This window comes from Austrofundulus limnaeus, unplaced genomic scaffold (assembly GCF_001266775.1).
Source record: "Austrofundulus limnaeus strain Quisiro unplaced genomic scaffold, Austrofundulus_limnaeus-1.0 Scaffold185, whole genome shotgun sequence".
Lineage (NCBI taxonomy): Eukaryota > Metazoa > Chordata > Actinopteri > Cyprinodontiformes > Rivulidae > Austrofundulus > Austrofundulus limnaeus.
The window spans coordinates 939,666-959,427 of record NW_013952587.1 but is presented as its reverse complement, the minus strand read 5'-3'; the positions used below and the strand labels follow the sequence as shown (position 1 = coordinate 959,427).

Genomic DNA, 19,762 nt, shown 5'->3' with positions numbered 1-19,762 from the left:
TTTTCTTTTTCTTTTTTTCTTTTTCTTTTTTTTTCTTTTTTTTTTTGGTCACTTCAGTAGAAAACGAAACCAAATCTTAGTTTGTTTAGTTTATTTATTTCTTCATCATCAGTGACTTTTTTATTTTTTTATTTTTTTATAAGTGAAGAGAAAATAGAGACAGAGAGAAAAACAGAGAGAAGTAATTAGAAAGATTGACATAGTGATTAGAAGTATATTAAATAAACACCAACAAAACACAGGATCACACACCCAGCATCTGTCCGCTCACCTGAAAAATAAATGGATAAATACATTTGGGGGCACATATAAATATACGTATACACGTACCCATACATATATAAAGATATACATTATTATATAATGTATATATATATATATGTATGTATATATTATATATTATAATATACATACATTATTTTCTATTTAAACATAAAAAACAGCATTTTAATAACAGCTAAAGGTGACATAGACACTTAAGTATGGCATAGTATTTAAATATATGCCTAAGAAACACATAATATTGGCTCTTTAACCAAACTGGAGTGTTAGCACTCAGAGAATGGGTTGAGGAGGACTCCCGGCTATTACCACATCAACGTTCGCTCAGTATCTGTAAAACTGGCTGTTACACTCATTCCTGTATTAGCTAAAACTGATTAGCTGTGGCAGCCATCTTGAATTATGATGAGAAGTTGCAGAATGAGTCATCAATTTCAGAGAGTTTCATTCAAATTTGTGCACTGGTCTATGAGATAGGTGTCATACTTTGCTAACATAATAAACCAACACACATACAGACAACTAAAAATAGTGGCAGGATATTTTAGGTCATTTTTACCTGAGAAAAAAAATGTCTGTTTTCCTACTGGTGTGCAGCTGTTAGCATAACCTAGTCCTCAGGATTTTACCATCTGAGCTAAGAGAGGTTGAGGTGGGGCAGGTAGTCAAGAAGGAAATTGTTTCCTCTGTCTGTGATGAGCTCATTACCAGTTAGCAGCTGAACTCTAGCTGAGGACATCTTTTTCATCTCTGTGCCTCTCATACAAGAGATCTTTTAAAAACAACAAAGAGACAATGGAGCTGTGCCATCAGCTGAACAGAGGTACTCAGCACTGATGCCGATCCATGAAGCACTTTGTTTCCCTCTGCAGGATAATTGGATAGCTAATTGTTTGTGAATCATGAGTTCTTGATTTGGAAGAGTCCAGGTCCTCTAGGAGCAGCTGGGATGGGGTGGAGGGTGTTAATGAAATCACGTCTCTTTGCTTTAAACCAACAAACACAAAGAATCAGACATCTTAGCTCTTAATCTTAAACTGTGACATAAAACAAAGTAAACTGGGTTTCTCCCACCTTTGGGATCATTTGGTTCAACCTCATTGAAATTTAAGCTGCTTTTGGGGCCCATTCCACAGTTTGTGCTCTAATTAACTGATCTTAGTTGTACACACTTTGTACAGACTGATTTGTCTGATGAAAGCATAAGGCCTGAGTATAACACATTACATTTACTAAAATAAAAATGTATATATTTAAAATGCTACTCTTTGCTTGCACTTCCCTGTTTTTTCTAACAGCTTTAATGACAGAACTCATAAAGAACTTAACGTATTTTAATGCTTTGGTTTAAATAAGCACAGCTGAAACATTAGTCCATTGGCAAGATGCTGAGAATAGTTTGCAAGCCTATCAAAGCACTTATAATGACAGTTTTTATAATGCCTTTAGAAAATCTGCTATTGAGTTAGCTACAAGTGGCAATAATGACTTAATAATCTAACGTCACATAATGAAGGAATTTCAACACCAATTTGCATTTTTGTGTTAATATTTTTACTGAAATGGCCATTTTATTTCAGATTTTCAATATAGAATTATTATTATTAATATCATTAGTTGTATTTTACAAAAGTCAAAGAAGTGATATTTCCTCCACCACTCTATGAGTGGATCACTCAGTTGGTTCTGAGTCAAAAGGCTGGTCTGGTCTTTGGACTAACTCTGTTGGAGACTCAAAGTCATGAGAACATTTTTTAGTTGCAGTGACCAGTAGGCCAGTCATTTTTTAAAATCAGCATAATTTTTTATTGTGCGCATTTTGTAAAAATGTTATGTTTTTCATGTCACGTGAGAATGTTATTTTTTTGTGGAGTATTAATTTTACATGTAAAATGAGAAGACATGTATAGTAACTAAGTACATTTACCTTGTTACAGTATTTAAGTAATTTTTTTTGAGGATTTGTATTTTTACCAAGTATTTTTTAACCATAAAAATTTACTTTTGTTTTGTTTCACTTAAAACATGAAAATTATACTTTTACTTTTAAATTTAACACTTAGTTACATGTTACAAATTGATGTATGACCAAACTCATCATGAAAAGAGTTGTTTATATACTTAATTTACTTTACTTTAACTGGTTTCACTGAACCAGTCACATTTTAAGACATTTCTACAGTCTTCTCTGTCAACGCTCTCTGGTTTCATTTAAAAGATCGATCATCAGATGTTGTCTAAGATTAACCTTCAGGGTGGATAAGCTTGCACAGGAAAACCTAGTGAATGTCATCATTTAGGTGTAATAAAATGGCGGCATCCATGTGACAATATTTTTTAAAAACTTTATACAAACTAAACAACCTGCAGCATTTTTACAGTCTTTGCTTTACTGTCTATGTAAATGTTTATCCAGTAATGTCTAATGTTACAAGTAATCATGGATCCCTTTAATAATAAAAATGTGTTAGTGACACTTTTTAACATTTTATTTTATAATTTGTCCCACATAGAAAACAAAGAAGAATTTCTTAAATGTTAATTTAAAAACTATACAAATATTTTGGGGAATCATATTGAAATGACATACAGATGTTTTCATGGCCATCTAAGTTATGATTTGATACCTTGTGTCAAACGAGAACAAAGGCTTCTTTAACAGCTGTTCATTTCGAAGTATTATTGTGTCATAACTTCCAACCACAAACATATAATCAAACATTTTGTTTTTGCACCATAGGCTTTATTCCAGTCATTCTTAAGATTATTCCCATGTCAATGGTTTAAAGCAGTCCAACCATCTTATTAAACTATAAAACAAACACTTAAGTTAGAAGTTTAATGATTTTTATTTAACTGCTGAATTTATTCCTGCTTCAAATAGAATCAAACGTAAAGTAAAACACAGACCATATGACTGCGGCTCCACTTAAACGTACTGTACGTCTGTCTGTCTGAGATTTGCTTTGTTAACATTAAGATTCAGTCTTTTCAGTTTTGTTCACTATGTTCCACTGATGTATACTGCAGCTGCCCTGTACTGATGAACACAGAACAAGTGTAGGTCATGTTGTTTGTGCTGCTACTAACTCAAAACCACTTGAATGTAGAAAACTCTGGTCCAAAGCAGTTCTGCCAAATTTCCTACTAATAACCCAGTGGAGAATGTCATGGTAGCAGCTGCTGGGTCAAGCTGTGTCACGATAAAGTTAATTTCCTTTGAGTGAATAAAACCTTGGTGGGCAGACATTATTTAGGTGGATCAGACTTACCTTCATAAATATGGACACGATGGCCAGTCCATTGGGGCTTTTAGCCGCTTCTGTGTAATTCGTATACAGCTCATGATTATAGTGAATCAGCTGAACCTGGAACATAGAAGACATGAACACAGGTAAATAAAATGAACAACAAGGAGAACACTTTAATCAATCAATCAATCAATCAATCAATTAATCAAATTAACAAAAGGAAATAAACAATGTACGCCACCATCTTCAACCCTCCAATCAACCAGTAATAGTTCTGGTATGAATGGTGTCCTGAACAAGCCCCTCCTTGTGCCCCCCTCCAAAACACGTATGGATCCAACATACTCCCAACAAGATGTGAGAATTCAGAGCTTGCTGTTGTAATTTGAGATGGGATTTTTTTCCTCACAGACTAATCATACTAAAAAAAGAACCAGAATATAAATCCTGATCAATCCTCCGACTGCCGCTCATGTCACGTCCAATCAGAATCATTAAAGACAGATAATCAGGATCTGCAGTATCAGATGAAGATGGAGAAAAAAGATCAGGGGTCTCATTTATAAAGGATTGTATGGAAACCATACTAAGAGTGAACTTACGGCCAAAAGGTGAAAATGGCGTACGCCAAAAATAAAAAATAAATAAATAAATAAATCAGATTTATAAAACTGTGCGCTTGTACACCTTCAAGCAGTTTCCTTAGATCACAGCTGCACCTCAGAGTTTGCGCACAAGGTCCTGCCTCAGGTTCTACCCACTTCACGCCCACACTCAACCATAAACAGTCAATGCAAAGTACCTCATGAATGTTAAGATGTATTTAAATCAATCAGCTGATCAATGCCAAAAAAAGCAATTGGCCAGCTCAGACATGCACTCTGTCACGTGTCTGGAAGATGACAGGTGCTGACAACTGCTTACGTGAACAGATTGTCTGTAATTTACACAGATTTTCCCTCATTTAGCAGGAATACAGATGTTTAGAGTATCTCATAAATGTTTTCAAAAACTCAGCTTCTAATTTTTTCTTAGAGCCTGGGATGCTAAAAAAAATACAGAAAATTAAATGACCCAAACATTGCCCTGATTTTAAGCTAGAAAGGGGGGGCGGGGGTTGGAGATGCGTGAACGTTTTTAAGTAGGTCTAGAAGGTCTTTTTTATTTGAAATGTCCTTATGGCTCACCTGCAGAAGCATAAATAATACTGTTAAGAAAGCTTATGATAAAGTTGATCTAAAATCTGAGTTTGGTTATGAAGTGAAATTAAATATCTGACAGTGATCATTACACAGTGTGGCTCTAATTCCTCACTTCACCATCTGTCGCAGCTTCCTGTCTCTAAAATGAGCATACGCATGGGTCAGAGCTGGCTGAGGCACCGCACATTTTCACGCCAAGTTTGGATTTTTATAAATCACAACCTTTGTGTGAAAAGTGGCGTACGCAAGTTTCTGGACCTATTTTGTGCGTACGCAAACTTTAGAAATCCAACCCCTGGTATTTATGTTGGTAATCAAGAAAAAAAAGGGAAATTGTAGTCGGTGAGTTTACCACTTTCTTTTACAACTTCTGTGATATTACTACTATGTCTACTTCCTGTTATCTTCTTTGTTGTTGTCTTTTTCGTCAGTAGAAACAGCCAGTTGCTGATCATGTGACTCCGTGACATGAAAAAAGTGTTTCCATTCCAGTTTTGCGAAAACACCAATTTCGATAAGTCCGAAAAACCACCTCATCCTAGCGCAAAAACATTTTGTCGAAATATATACAGTATATATATATATTTTTTTCAAAATTGATGTGTTTCCATTGAGCAAATTTATTTTCGAAATTCTAATTTGCGCATTTTCATGGTCAATGGAAACGCAGTTAATGTTTCCAACAGATGGTGGGTGATAATGTCTCCATCCACTCCATCCTGGTCAGCACAGCCACTGGGCCGCCTGTGTGTCTACGCTGTTTCCTGTTGTCCAGTCTCCTTTCATGAGTTCTTTTAATACCTCCATAAGTTTATTTGACTTTCATTATAATTTCTACTGGGACACTTGTAATGTTTGCTGTGTTTTCCCACAGCCTCTCCCAGCAGCTCAAGTACACTTCACTGCAGCATGCAGAACGGGGCGGTGACAGACCTTTCCGTCAGTCCCATTCCTTATATGGAAATGGGACTATTGTATTCCGGAAATGAAGGGGGCGGTAGTGACACTATTTTCTATCGAACACTATCAACATTAACAATAGAAATTTTACAGTAAGGAATTTCTTGTCTTTATTTGCACCCATCCTTTTTCTCTTTTATGCAAGTTTGTTTGTTTGTTTGAAATACGCCTTATTGTTTGTATATTGTATCATTTTGTGTGTTCTTTGTTGTTTAATAAAAAAAAATTACAGTAAGGAAATGGCTACACAACGTGTTATGTCACGTGGTATGTCCCTTTTTCATTTTGAAATCTTTATTAAATCTTTGTTGTTTTTGGATATTAAAATTATATTACAGTAACAAACTAACCTTAGGCATTAGGCCTGTGAGGTTAACCTTAGGCATTAAACCTGTGAGGTTAACCTGAGGGTCTGTGTTTGGGGAGGTGGATAAAAGAAATTAATAAATAATGCTCTGAGTACTTCAACGTGAGTAGAAGAAACTCTCTAACTTCTTCCTTTCTTCTTCCTTTGCTCTCTTAATCCCGCGTCTTTAAGGAGCAACCTTCATTTCTGGAATGCAATAGTCCCATTTCCATATAAGGTATGGGACTGACGGAAAGGTCTGTCACCGCCCCATTCTGCATGCTGCAGCGAAGTGTACCTCCAGCAGCTCCTCAGCACACGCTGCTCAGAGATCAGCCACTTTACGCACAAAACACGCCCACTAAAATCTGACCAATCACATGATAGGGCTGTGAGAACTACCTCTGACTGGGGCAATAAACAAGAAGGGGTCTCAGCAGGTGGTAAGAGTAGAAAATTATGCAGCTTTTCTTCACACACCCACACCAGTGAGACATGAGGATGGGCCTTCTCATTGACTATGAATCAGGTTTTACACACTCAGCCTCTCAGCTCCAAGGGACTTCAACAACATCAATCCCTTTATATGTGAGAAAATTATGTCATTTGTCCTAGAAAAGAAATATTTGTGATTTCTGAAATACTGATAGAAAAAAAGATTATGCAAATACTTGTTTTAAATGTAAGGTTATCAGTATTTTTTTCTCAAGTTTGGCTGATTTTCGTTTAAAAATCAAAAAATATTACAACAGGTATGTGTTCCTTCAAGGAATGTTCAAACTTTAAATTTAGTTTTGTTTTTATGTTAGTAATTACAAACCCATAAATCACCAAATTCAGGCATTTGCTTCATGATTTTACTGTGAGACTGGGTTGAATATGCTTAACATGCACTGGGAGGCATTAACATGTCTTTAGTGTTTGTTCTTTTTTTCACAGATTAATTATGCAGCGCTGCCAGGACTTAAAAAATGAATCTTGTTACTGCACATTGCTAAAGTCTGCAAAATACGCAACCAGCGCCTTACCCAAGGCTTTAAATTTATTGCCTTTCGACTTCAGCACCACAATATTCTAATATACAAAACGCGCTGCTTTGAACATTTCAAATAAAAAAAGAGTAATAATTTTGAAATCTCTCCCAAAGGCTTCCAGCCTATTACCCCTCACCTCTATAATCCTCTCATCCTGTCGTTCTGGCTATGAGCTCGTGGCGCACATACAGTACAGGCAGATATAAATAAACAAATGCAAGAAGAGAGTAATTATGAAACGCTCAGCTGGGGGAGTGCAGAGTGACAGAACGTCTATAAATGCAATCAGGGAGCGCAAGGACGTGATTAGGGCCCTTCGCTGATCTGATTAGATTTTTAGGTGAGAGCGTCAGAGGCAGCCAGAAGAATCCATGAGCACTCCCCCAATGACAAATTACATAAAGTTTGCTGCTGGTGGGCAATAAAAGGACAGCGTGGGCCATAATAAAGTGAGGACGTCTGCCAAATGGAGAGGGAAGAAAAGAGAGAGATGAAGCAAAAAGAGAATCAAATTGAGGTTGTAATTAGAGAGAGAAATAAAGAGCAGAGAGAAGCTGCTGCATGTTAGTGTGACCTGTGCGCCTGCAGCCTACCAGCATTTATCATAGTCTTCCTCTGTTTACTGAACCCCTGGCCCACTGCATCCACCATTCCTCTTCTCCTTTGATACAGCAGGTGAGGAATGACAGTTTATTCTAATTTATATCAAGAAAGTGGTAGCAGCATTTCAGAAACTTTGTGTGTAGTTAAAAATACCACACAATAAAGAAAAACGCTCTAAAATTTAGTTTCATTTCATTTGTAAAGTAACAAATTACAAATACTTCTTTATTGTACTTAAGTACAAGTTTTGGTTGTGTGTATTTTACTTGAATAATTATTTTTCAGTCGACTTTTTCCACAACATACAGTATCTAAAAAGAAATTGAAACTTATTATAATTTTCGGATTATGAGCTACTTTTTCACATATGTTTGAACACTGCGGCTTACAAAATGATGTAACAAATTTTTGAATTTTACTGCACAGGGCTGACGTGCAGGTGCAGGGCTATCTGACTGTCATCTTTGAGTTTGAGCAAAATGTGTCCAAAGATTGACAGACAACTTTCTGAGCTCTTTCTAGTGTTTCCTTTCATAAATAAATGAAATATAACTTTAGCAAATTCCTTTCTGAATGCCATCTTTCACTGACCTCACCCATTTCTTAATATTTATTTTGCTGTATTTTCCACAACGTAAATAAAATCAAATTTTCTGCCCTGTTTTAATTAATTATTTTTTTTAACACAGTAGCAGCAGCATGCTGTGATTGACAGCTGATTCTGTGTCTCTGGCTATGTTCACGCTGCAGGTCTTAATGCTCAATTCAAATTTTTTTGGTGTGAACGTTCACATTACATTTTAAATGCAACTTCCATCAGACTCCTATGTGAACTCTATATGGCGCTGATGTGACCTGCATGCATAGAAAAAGACATCTCTTTCAGCCGGCTGCGTTTACAGAGTTAGCATGGATGCTACCTTTAGCATGTTGAATCTGAAGTTGTTCAGAGCTGAATAAATAAGTATCTGACATGATTATTTGCCTCCCACACAGATTGAATTTAATTGTGGTTGATGAGAAGTAGGGTTGGGCAATATTGGCAAAAAAATTAATCACGATTAATTGTGGTATTTAGCCGATAATGATAAATTTGACCATTAATCCCCTGGAGACCCTGGACACTCTTACGTCCTAGTCACATGACCAATTTAGTGGGAAATATTTGCTCTTCAGAAAAATCTGTTCCAAATTGTGTCAAAATTACAGACTTCAGGCTATAAATCAAATTTTAAACTTTTGAAAGATAAAGAAATTACAGGACTTTTTTAATGTTCATCATATTTGAAGCAGAGAGGAGCACCGAATGGACTGACTGGTGACATTAATCGTATTGATCGTCAAGTGCCAAAAAATAATCGATTAATGTTTTTCTGATGATTAATTGCACATGATATGATTATGCCCAACCCTAACGAGAAGAAGAAACATTGACTATTGTGACACCCTGTTTGTTAGGGATCCATCACACCTGTACATAAATCATGTCACACTCCAGCAGGACATAGAAGATGAAGATGTACGTCGCCTTGTATGAGGATGACCGTGGCAGAGATACTGTATATACAGCTGAAACAGGTTCATCTTATAATCTCCAACAATAACATTTTAATATAACATTACAGAAAATGTTTGTTGGGAAGGTCACTTCCCATTGAATGTAATATATGACATTCTAACTGCTCACTTTTACTAAATGTTTTTACTTTTGTTACTACAACAAATGTCATATACTTTCAGACTTTTACTCAAGTAATATTTATAGAGAAGACTTGAACTTTTACCAACATAATTTACGGTAAGATACTTGTACCTTTACTCAAGTATTAGAGTTGGGCAATTTTGGCAAAAAAAAAACTAATCATGATTTATTGTGGTATTTAGCCAATAATGACTAATTTGACGATTAATACCCTGGAGTCCCTGGACACCCTTATGTCCTAGTCACATGACCAATTTAGTGGGAAAGATTTACTTTTCATAAAAATCTGTTCCAAACTGTGTCAAAATTACAGACTTCAGGCTATATGTCAAATTTTAAATGGTGTTAATAGATAAATGAATTACAAAACCTTTTTTATGTTCTTCAAATTTGAAGAAGAGAGGAGCACCGAGCGAACTCTGCCTGGTGGCATTAATCGTATTAATCGTCATGTGCCAAAAAGTAATCGATTAATGCTTTTCTGGCAATTAATTGCACACGATACGATTACGCACAACCCTATCAAGTATCACTTTGATGTACTTTATGAAAGACTGATAACAGGACGGTTAGGATTATTACGACCCCCGCATGCGAAGCGTAAGCAGTAGTCATATTGTTTTCGTACATTTATTATTTTTTTCAGTGTTTGGTCAACCGTAGCACAAAAACGGCTGCACTGGTCAACATGAAATTAGGCAGGACTGTAGATGAGTCTGATCTACACTGCACCAGCCAACGGTTTTACGACACACTTCATATTTGAGGAGGGGGCTCCTTTCAAAGTGGGGGTGTCAGGACATGCAAAAATGCTTGTAACTCAGAAACTGTTCAACATAGAAGCTTCAGATTTTCTTTGGTTGTTTGTCTCTGATGAGGGGCTATCCATCAGGTCAACCAATGCTCCCCCCACCAAGCCACTACAATTTTGGGATTCACCTAGTAGCATGACATTTATTACGAGTAAAGGCTTCTGAGTTCTGGTGCATTTGTGCATTTCTGTGAGTTTTAGCACCACAGAAAACACAGCGACTGAAAAAAATACTGTATAACTGAAGACCTGGTATGAAATTTGAAATTAGGATCAGCCCCTGAAATTACAAAATTATAGATATTTTGGTCAAAGCTTGTAAATCCAATCAGCCCACTTATGACTTGCATCCAGTCTGCAGATGACCCCCCCACCCACACACACACAGACACACACTTAATTTAATAATTTAATAAAAATATATTTTTAATCAACTGTAAAATAAAAATGATTCAATGCAACAAAATAAACATTTAAAAGGTACAAGATAATATTTGTTGTGTATTACAGACTACAGTTCCCCCACCCACCCCACATGTCCGACCCCTGAGCTGTTGGCTGTGAGTAGCTGAATAGTTCTAAAGTACTTGATGCATGAGCTCATGTGACGTTTGAAGATCTGCAGAAATGGGTTACCTCTCAGAGATGAGAGGATGACTTTCAGCTGCTAACAGACAGATATTCAGGTCACATTTACAGTATACATCTAGCAAAAGTAAATGCTAACAATACTACAAACAATGAACTAGGAGTACTAATAACATAATAAAAATAATATATTCAAACTCTCAGCCACTCATTCCAACAAACTGATCATTTTTATATTTCAATAATCAGTAGTGACGAGTAGGGGTGACCTGGAATAGTTGCTAATTCAACTATTTGATTCGGAGGACTCTGATTCGGCAATGAACATCATGGTCGAATGTTGTTTTGTAATCAAGATCGTACCATTCTGACTACATGGGGGTGCCCAAGGTTGCTAAGCATTAGTTGTTACATTGAATGTCTTTGTTTTCATTATATGTAGCCTTTTGTCAAACAAAATCATCCCAATTTCTGGAAATAAAAAAATGAAATTATGTGTGCATTTAAACAATAGGCTTCTTCCTTACTTCACATTAATAAATCACCCACTGCAGTGGTGCAATGCACAAGAGCGGAGCTGAACATGCTTCAGCATTTGTTGGTGTATTGGCTCATGATGGCTACTAAAAAAACTTCCAAAGTGTGGGAGTATTTTGAAAAAGATAAATCGGAGGTCCACTGGAATGGTGGCAGAAAAACGAGGAGAGATACCCAAAATTGTCTAGAGCTGCTAAGAGATTTCACAGCATCCCCTCCACCTCCACGCCATCCGAGAGAATATTTTCTAAGGTGGGTTTCATCGCAAATAAAGCGAGGAGTGCACCTTTCCTGACCAACGTGAACAAGTTGTTTTTTTCTGGCACACAACTTAAGAAAAATCAGAGGATCACAGGAGCAGTAGAACATGGGCTTTCTGTATGTTATGGAAGAGTTTTTCTTTTTGCAAATCTTGTCTAATTTTGGGACATTGTACTTTTAAGCTGGAGGCTGCACGCGTGCATCTCAGAAAGTATTTTATTTGTTTGTTTTTTAAACCCCTTTACTTGACCCTTACTTTAATTTGCTATTTTTTTTCGTTGTTGGCTAATTGTTTTTATATTTTCAGTCAGGCATATTTTATTTAAAGATATTTTTGACATTTTGCACAGTGTCTGTCAGCTGTTTAGTTTAGCTAACTCATATCCCAACTGAGAAATATTTTAAAGCCAAGATATTGTAAAGAAGACACATTTTGACTCATTGTTGTTTTAAAAACACTTTTATTCTTGTTTTATTTGCACTTTTCTGATGTTCGATGTGCACAGTGACGGTGACCTGGTTTAACAGAAACAAGCAAAAAAAAAGTTCAAGAAGTTGAAACAAAATCCAAATATTTTTCAGATCACTTCAGACTAAATCAGATTTTTGTTTTTGTCACAGAACCTTTGAAGAACTTTTTTTTATCATCCTGAATACAGCAGCTCTTTCTGAGGGTTTGAAATCCCAGCTGAAGGACATTTTTCTACAGGTTCATTCTGTTTGCTAAGTTTTATTATGTTTTTATTATTGTCACTTTTACTTGTTTCTGTTTTCTGTAAAGCAAAATAAAATCTTAATTTGAAAAAAAGTGCTGCATAACAAATGTACCTACTTACCATTTACCATTATGTACTATTTTTCATATTTATTTCTTTGAAGTTGTGCTACAAACTGAAGTGTTTCTTTATGACAAAGTCTGAGCAGTTTTAATATTGCCCATTTTGTTGTGAGTCATGCTATGTGCCAAGCATTACTGAATCTGTGCCTGTCATCCACACATAGTAGACTCTGTACAACACCTCATCACCTCATTTCATCTCACAATGTGTTTTCAGGACTGGCATCATCCAGACTACAGGATCAGTGTCCCAGTTGCAGGCTGACAGTAACACCTGAACAGAGACAAATGGAAATAGAGGGATGCTCGAACTACAAGGCATGAACTGATGGAGAGAAAAGTTGTAACATGTTAAGATGAACCTCAGTTGGGCATCACTATAGATGACCAACGTGTGTGTGTGTGTGTGTGGGGGGGGGGGGGGTTGTTTCTGGTGACATTTGGCGGCAATTGTAAGACAAAATGCCTACATTTGGAGACAACGTAGCCTGGTAAAAACCAGACCCTGTCCTTCACTTTGCTTCGTACAGAGGGTATGGACTCGCTGCTATTGAGAAACGATTCTTGCAGGAGGCGTGGCCTCTGCTGAAGTGTGTGTGTGTGACGTTGTGAAGGAGGCTAAGCTAAGAAGCTAACTGAAAATCGTGAACGCTGTAAACAACCCTACTGAGAGGAGAAAAGTACCGAGCCGAACGTGACGACTGTAAATCAGAGCTGCTGCTTTGTCAGACAAATTTATTTTAATTTGGAAGCCTTATCAACACGGACTGGCTTCATTCACTTCCTCCACTGCCGTATGCTAAAATAACTAACAGACACTGCGCAGAACATCGTCATTCAAAACTCCGCCTTCTGTTTGTTGATTGGCCCAGGTAAAATAAACTACAAGCTGACACTGCGCAAAATATTGACGTTCTGTTCTCTGATTGGTTCCGCTAAAAATTTGCCAGAGAAATCCTTGTCTATGGGAGAAATGCCAGATGAAGCAGAGAAGGGAAACTAGAATTGAGCGGAGCTGTGTAAGAAGGCAAGGGCCAGGCTAGACAACTAGTGCATTTGGGGACAAAAGCCGAGTCCCCATTTGGTTTAAATGCCATTGGTGGGTTGGGGTTTGGTTTAGGACCAAGGTGTGAATTGAGTTTAAGTTAGTTTTAGGGTCAGGTAGGTACCTGTGAGGTTAGCCTTAGGGTTTGTGGTCAGGGTTAGGTTGTAGAAATGTAATGGAAGACAATGGAATGTCCCCAAATGGATAGCTGTACAAACGTGTGTGTGTGTGCCCTTGGTTTTGCTACTTGGTGGGGACGATTTTCCCGCAGCCTCTTGGGGACCGGATGCTCCTTGTGGGGACCAAAACCCGGTCCCCACGACTTCAGAGGCTGATTTTTGGTGGGGGGTTTAGGTTTAAGACCAAGGTGTGAATTGAGTTTAGGTTATTTTTTGGGTCAGGTGGGTACCTGTGAAGTGAATTTTAGGGTAAATGGTCAGGGTTAGGATATAAAATTACCAAAAAATGAATGAAAGTCAATAGAAAGTCCCCACAAGGATAGAGACAATAGTAGGTGTGTGTGTGTGTGGCCTTGTTTTTCCTACATTGTGGGGCCCATGTTTAAGGAAAATGCAGCATCGTGGGGACCGGGTGCTCCTTGTGGGGCCCAAAGCCTGGGCCCCACAACTTTRGAGGCTGATTTTGGGTGTGGGGGTTGGGTTTAGGACCAAGGTGTGAATTGAGTTTAGGTTAGTTTAAGGGTCAGGAAGGTACCTGTGAGGTTAGGGTTAGGGTTGGTGGTCAGGATTAGGATATAAAATTACCAAAAAATGAATGGAAGTCAATGGACGGGCCCCACAAGGAAATAAAAACAAGTTTGTGTGTGTGTCTGTGTGTGTGTGTGTGTGTGTGTGTGTGTGTGTGTGTGTGTGTGTGTGTGTGTGTGTGTGTGTGTGTGTGTGTGTGTGTGTGTGTGTGTGTGTGTGTGTGTGCGTGCGTGTGCGTGTGCGGTGCGTAGGCATCAAGGAGATCGAGGAGAGAGAACCAAGCCTACCAGTGTTGTGGGGACACACAGGTGTTATTTCTGGCATCATGGTAGGTTCAGTGTTTGACTTCAGGTCACCTCTTGTAGTCATTAGGTAGAAGAACCTGACAGTGTCTGTGTGTCGCTCCCCTCCTACAATATCATGCTCGTGCAGTCTTTTAAAAAGATAACACCTGTCCACACACATCATGTCTCTCTAAGGATGACTTGTTTTACACTGAAGTCCTCATAGTACCAACCAAGTACCCCAATCTGTCAAGGTTCCTCAAACTCACCAGATACTTTTGTCAAGCTCGGTACCACCTTAATCTGTCCAAGTACCCCAATCTGTCTAGCTACTGCAGTCTGTCCACATACCTCAACTTGTTGGTCTACTTTCGTTGGTAAGTGTATTTTAAACATTATTACATCAAGATTTAAAGATCTCAAACAATAAATGTAACTCAGAACTGATCTGCTGGATCTTGAGGTCCAGTTCTTGTGTGTCACTACAGTGGAAGAAACAGATGTATGACTGTTCTGCACCAAATCACTGCTCAGATTTAGACTAGGGGGTCCCCACACTAATCACATGGGTCTAGCAGCCTACAGTCAACTGGGTTATCTTTTGTTTGTTTTGTATAATCAAGATTTAAAGGTCTAGAGATGTTTGTGCCTAAGTAATAAAAAATACAATCAATAAAACAGAGTAAATAAAGTCTGAAAAGTCTTTATGTATCCTGTATTATTTTAAATACCACCAAACACTAAATAGACTTTACACTCCAACTTTCCAATGAATGCTGCATAGATCAGCACTTATAGCCTGCTGGGAAAATAAAAACCATTCTGTGAACTCCCAGCTGGACACACACCAGTCCCATTTCAGTCAAAGGTTTTCACTGAAGTTCTGATAAAAAAAAAACTAGCAAATGTATAAGTCAAATATTTCTTTTTAAATATTATAAACAACATTTAGATATTCTAAACTGATAATAATCCAAGCTATTTAGTAATTAATACACCACTGTGTAGATGTAGGTGACACGTGTTGAATTATAGAAATTAATGACAATTAGAGAAAGGAAAACAGAATAGGCGTCCACAGCAACACCCCTGTTAGCTCAATGCAGTTCTCCATGTGTGTGACTGTTTGTGGGATTGATGGCGGGTTTAAATGTTTGGAACAGCTGCCTGTGGCGAATCCTTCTGAGACACTTGACAAGATTTGAATTAAATATAGCTGGAGCCTTTCTTCAGCAGCCAGTTGGATCTCAATCTGAAGTCAAGAAGTTACACTTCAGTGGAAGATATTAAAGTCTGTCCATCATTATATTACAAAGATTCTGATAAAATGATAAACTGAAGAAATAAACTTTCTGTTTGCTGATTTTCAAAACTCCTGCAAACTGTGCACAGTAAAGAACTCAAGACATAGGAAGTGTCCCGAACAGTTCAGCTATTAACATCTTTTCACTAACAGCTTTTTAATGTTGGACCAGAGTGGTGGTCCTCAGCTTTAATATGGGGGACTGTGTGTTCCCACTATTAAGCTACTTCCCTAGGAACGTTTAATCCAGGGTGTTAGGAGGGATTGTTGTTAAGTCTCAGACTCAGTAGGAGCAGTGTCACTTCTGACCTGCTGGAACAGTAGACCAAATCTTAACCCTTCTTGCAAACAGAATCTTGGGAGCTTGACTGTCCAGTTCTCATGTGTTTTCTGGATCTGAAGGAGGCTTACACTCTTGTTTTCCAGGGCATTCTATGGAGGGTGTTGATGTCATGTTTAAAGACCAAGTTTTCTCCATATAAAGGTTTGACTCCTCCAGAGCTCCTGTTTGTCTCTGATCTTGGTCCTTTTCTTTATGAGTGATGTTAGGAGGGAACAGTGGATGGATCAATAAGCTTATACCTGCTGTAATGAGGGTGTTCCTCCTTTCTGTTGGGGTAGAAAGAGTTGAGCCAAAAAGTGAAGCTTCCCATTGATGGGTGTTCCAGTCCTCACTTATGGTCATTAGGTTTGGAACAATATCTTGGATACAAGCAGCTAAAATGGACTTCCTTTGCTGCAAGGCTGGGCTGAAACTCAAACACTCAGCTGCTCCTTCACCCAGGTGGAGCTCAAAGCAGAGCTGCTTCTCTTCTGCACTGAAACAAGTCAACCGAGGTTCAGCCATCTGGGTAAAGGCTGAGTCACACTACAAGATCTTAAAGCAGTTGGCCAATTTTCAAAGATTGATAGAGCCCACATGTGAAGATAAAAAATCATGGATCTACCAGGTTTGGTCCTACAGTGTGTGGTGTACAGCCACACAGCAAGAGACAACACACCACGAGACATTGCATTCGTGAACATTCAGATGTTGTCAGATACTAAATCATGCTAGACTTCCTGAAATCTCGTGAGAATTTATATGTCCGAGGGAAAATCTTACGTGACCTCCAGAGAGATGTGAGTTCAGAGTAAATAAACATTTGTGATGAGGAAGAAACAATGTTGATCGTTTGTGGACTATTTTTACTGAAGGAAAAACAATTCCATAGGACTTTTAACATCTAGCAGACTTTCTGCTGAGTCATGACAGTTTTTTTTGTCTTCTGTATTTTGGAATCCCCTCCGTGCTTATGTCGCCTCGCTTTCTAATTGGCTACACGTCTCATTCACAGGCTGCGAGCTTGGGTGAACACTACACACACCACACAGGCCAAAAAAATCAAACATGTTGAATATCCCAGATTTGAGGTCGCAGCGGTCCCGACGTCCTTCCGAGCCAACTAGATCACTCTTAACTCATCGCCCACGGTGGGAATATCTGCTATGATTATCTTTAGAGCCATCACAGTAATCTGGACTTAAGATTGTTGGAAGGGCAGAAATCGGCCTGATTTTCTTGTAGTATGACGTATTGAAGGTTTTTCCAGTTACTTCTCACTAGGACGAACGCCCAGGGGCAGACCTAAAATCTGCTGGAGGTAATAAACATCTCTGGCCTGGGATGCTTCAGGAAAAGCTAGGGATTTGTGGGAAGAGTGATTTCTAGATTTCTCCTAAATGTTGCCTCAGCAAACAACCATGAATGAGTGGCAGAAAATGAAAAAAAAAAGAGATGCACTGATGGATCAGATAATAATTCAACACCTGAAGCAATAATGATCAGTGTTATGTTTTAGTATTTTTTTGGACCACTTGTAAAAAAAAACACATTTTGACACTACTGTTAGTTTAAAGCTCACTGTACATCTTTTAGTATAAAGGAAAAGTGAGAGTCATTGATCTATATTACTGGATTGGACATCGCCTATAGCTGCTTTAGCTAGCGACGCGCCTTTATAGCAGCCATTGCTATGTATTGAGTCATGTCAACAAAGCTGAGTTTCAATGCGGGATGCACGTCAATCTGTCATAGAAATATTCATAGCACCCTCATTTCTAATCTGATTTCTATAAAATATGGCTTGAATTAAAGCTGAGAAAATTGCCTATGTTGTGATATGTAAAAAAATATGTATTTCCTGAAAAGATAAATCTATAAGTAGTCTGGGAACTTTTCATTGTAGGTTTTTGCTAACGTATTCACAGTAGAAGCCCCTTTCAGTCACATAAAGACAAATTTGCTGTTCCAGCAAATTATTATATTTTTTATTAATATTTTTATTATGTTAAGATAAAATTGTGAGAGGTAAATAAAATGGACAATGGTAAAATTACCATTATTACTACTAGGCTGAACTGTGTAGATATTACTGGTACTGATGTTCTGTCCAGTCAGCATATGGTATATCCTGTAGTTTGTAATTATACTGTATATCAGAGTAAAAAAAACTAACTTTTTTCCTCCACCGTACATTTCATGAGCTAAGCGGTAGAGGGGCCAACCGCATTTATCTTATGACCAGCTGGAGGAATTTGTCTTTAGTCACTTCAGTGTGAATGAAGAACCAGGAAACAAATACAAAATTAGAATTATTCTAATTTTGTATGCAATGTATAGCAATGGCACCTGTGCGGCACACGATAAGTCACATGATCCAGTAATATAGATCAATGATGAGAGTTTTTAAGACCTGTGCAGGCATAGAGGAAACATAGGATCTGACCCAGAAAGCTTCTGGCCCTAAAGACAAAGAAATCACATCAGATCAATGAGCAGCTCAGGTTTGTCCAAAAGCAGTTTGACTTACTTGCATTTTAAAAAGACAAAACCTCTCTTTAAAGAACTGATTATTCACTTTAAATATTTAAAGGTCCAGTTTCTGTTTACACGAGACCGGTCTCTGGAAATGCTAATGTTTACTGGGGTGAATACACAAGAAAAAATCACCAGTTTACATGGAAYCACTGCAGTAATGTAGCAGGCAGGGTTGCCAAATAGAACATAATAAAGTGTTTTACCGTTTCCTTTAAAATGCTTATATTTTGAGACAAAGCAGCTGATATGGTGTGTATACATAAGAGTCACTCAGTCTTATATGCTGAGTGATGATGTTGTAATATAAGTTGTGTGTTTGGTGAAAAGTTGCACAGAGAAGGGGGGGCAAAAATAGACTTTTTTTGTTTTTATCTGGCAACCCTGATGCCGGTCTCACTTATGCAGCAGCTGCATGATCACAGTTACATCCAAACTTAGTGAATAAACTAACGATTGTTCAGAGCTACGATGCTTTTGATTTTGCTACTTCCTACTGCAAAGGTTGAGTAACACAAAAACACTCTGCTGTCTGTGATTTGTCATTTTTATTAGATTAGAAGAAACGTTTGCTGCAGTCGCCTGTGTGCCAGCTGTTTGCACATGTGCACTTCCACACATGCGGGGTACTTCTCACCTCCATAGGGGGTGTTACAGAAAACTTCCACTCTGAGACCTAGTTTCAAAAAGGGCCAGAGACTCCGCTCAGCAGTGACGTGTAAACGAGCATCTGGATCGGCACAAAAATGTTGCGCTTTCACTGAAAACCAGCTCCGTGTAAACGGGGCCTAAACTCAAACTACGCACAAACCAAGAAAGTGCCACTTAGTGACTGCAGAGACCTACTTGTTAAAGAGCCCAACTTGTTTCAGTTGAGAAACGACTGATTCAGCCTCTGCAGTCAGTCTGTTAGTTTAGCTTTCCCCAACACAACATATATTTTCATTTCTGTTCAGTTTAGATACATGCAATAAATTACACACAAACAATATTTAAAATGTTGATTTGATTTAAAAAGGCGAGTTATTCTTTTCATTTCAATTTTTACTGCTGTCATTTAAAAAAACTAAGCGCAAATTCATGCCGTACATTTGTCCTTTAATATTTATTTCACTCCATAAATGTAAGATGGGTTGTAAAGTGGTTCATTT

The 19,762-nt window shown here is 37.8% G+C and overlaps 1 protein-coding gene across 2 annotated transcripts in view; it reads right to left on the bottom strand.

The window, feature by feature from the left end:
• ca10a (carbonic anhydrase Xa) overlaps positions 1 to 19,762 on the bottom strand; it is a 617,460-nt gene that overhangs the window by 51,094 nt on the left and 546,604 nt on the right. For both annotated transcript variants that reach the window (XM_014018197.1, XM_014018196.1), the window contains exon 5: positions 3,555 to 3,650. In XM_014018197.1, the coding sequence (XP_013873651.1) occupies positions 3,555 to 3,650 (96 nt within the window). The remainder of the gene's footprint in view (positions 1 to 3,554; positions 3,651 to 19,762) is intronic.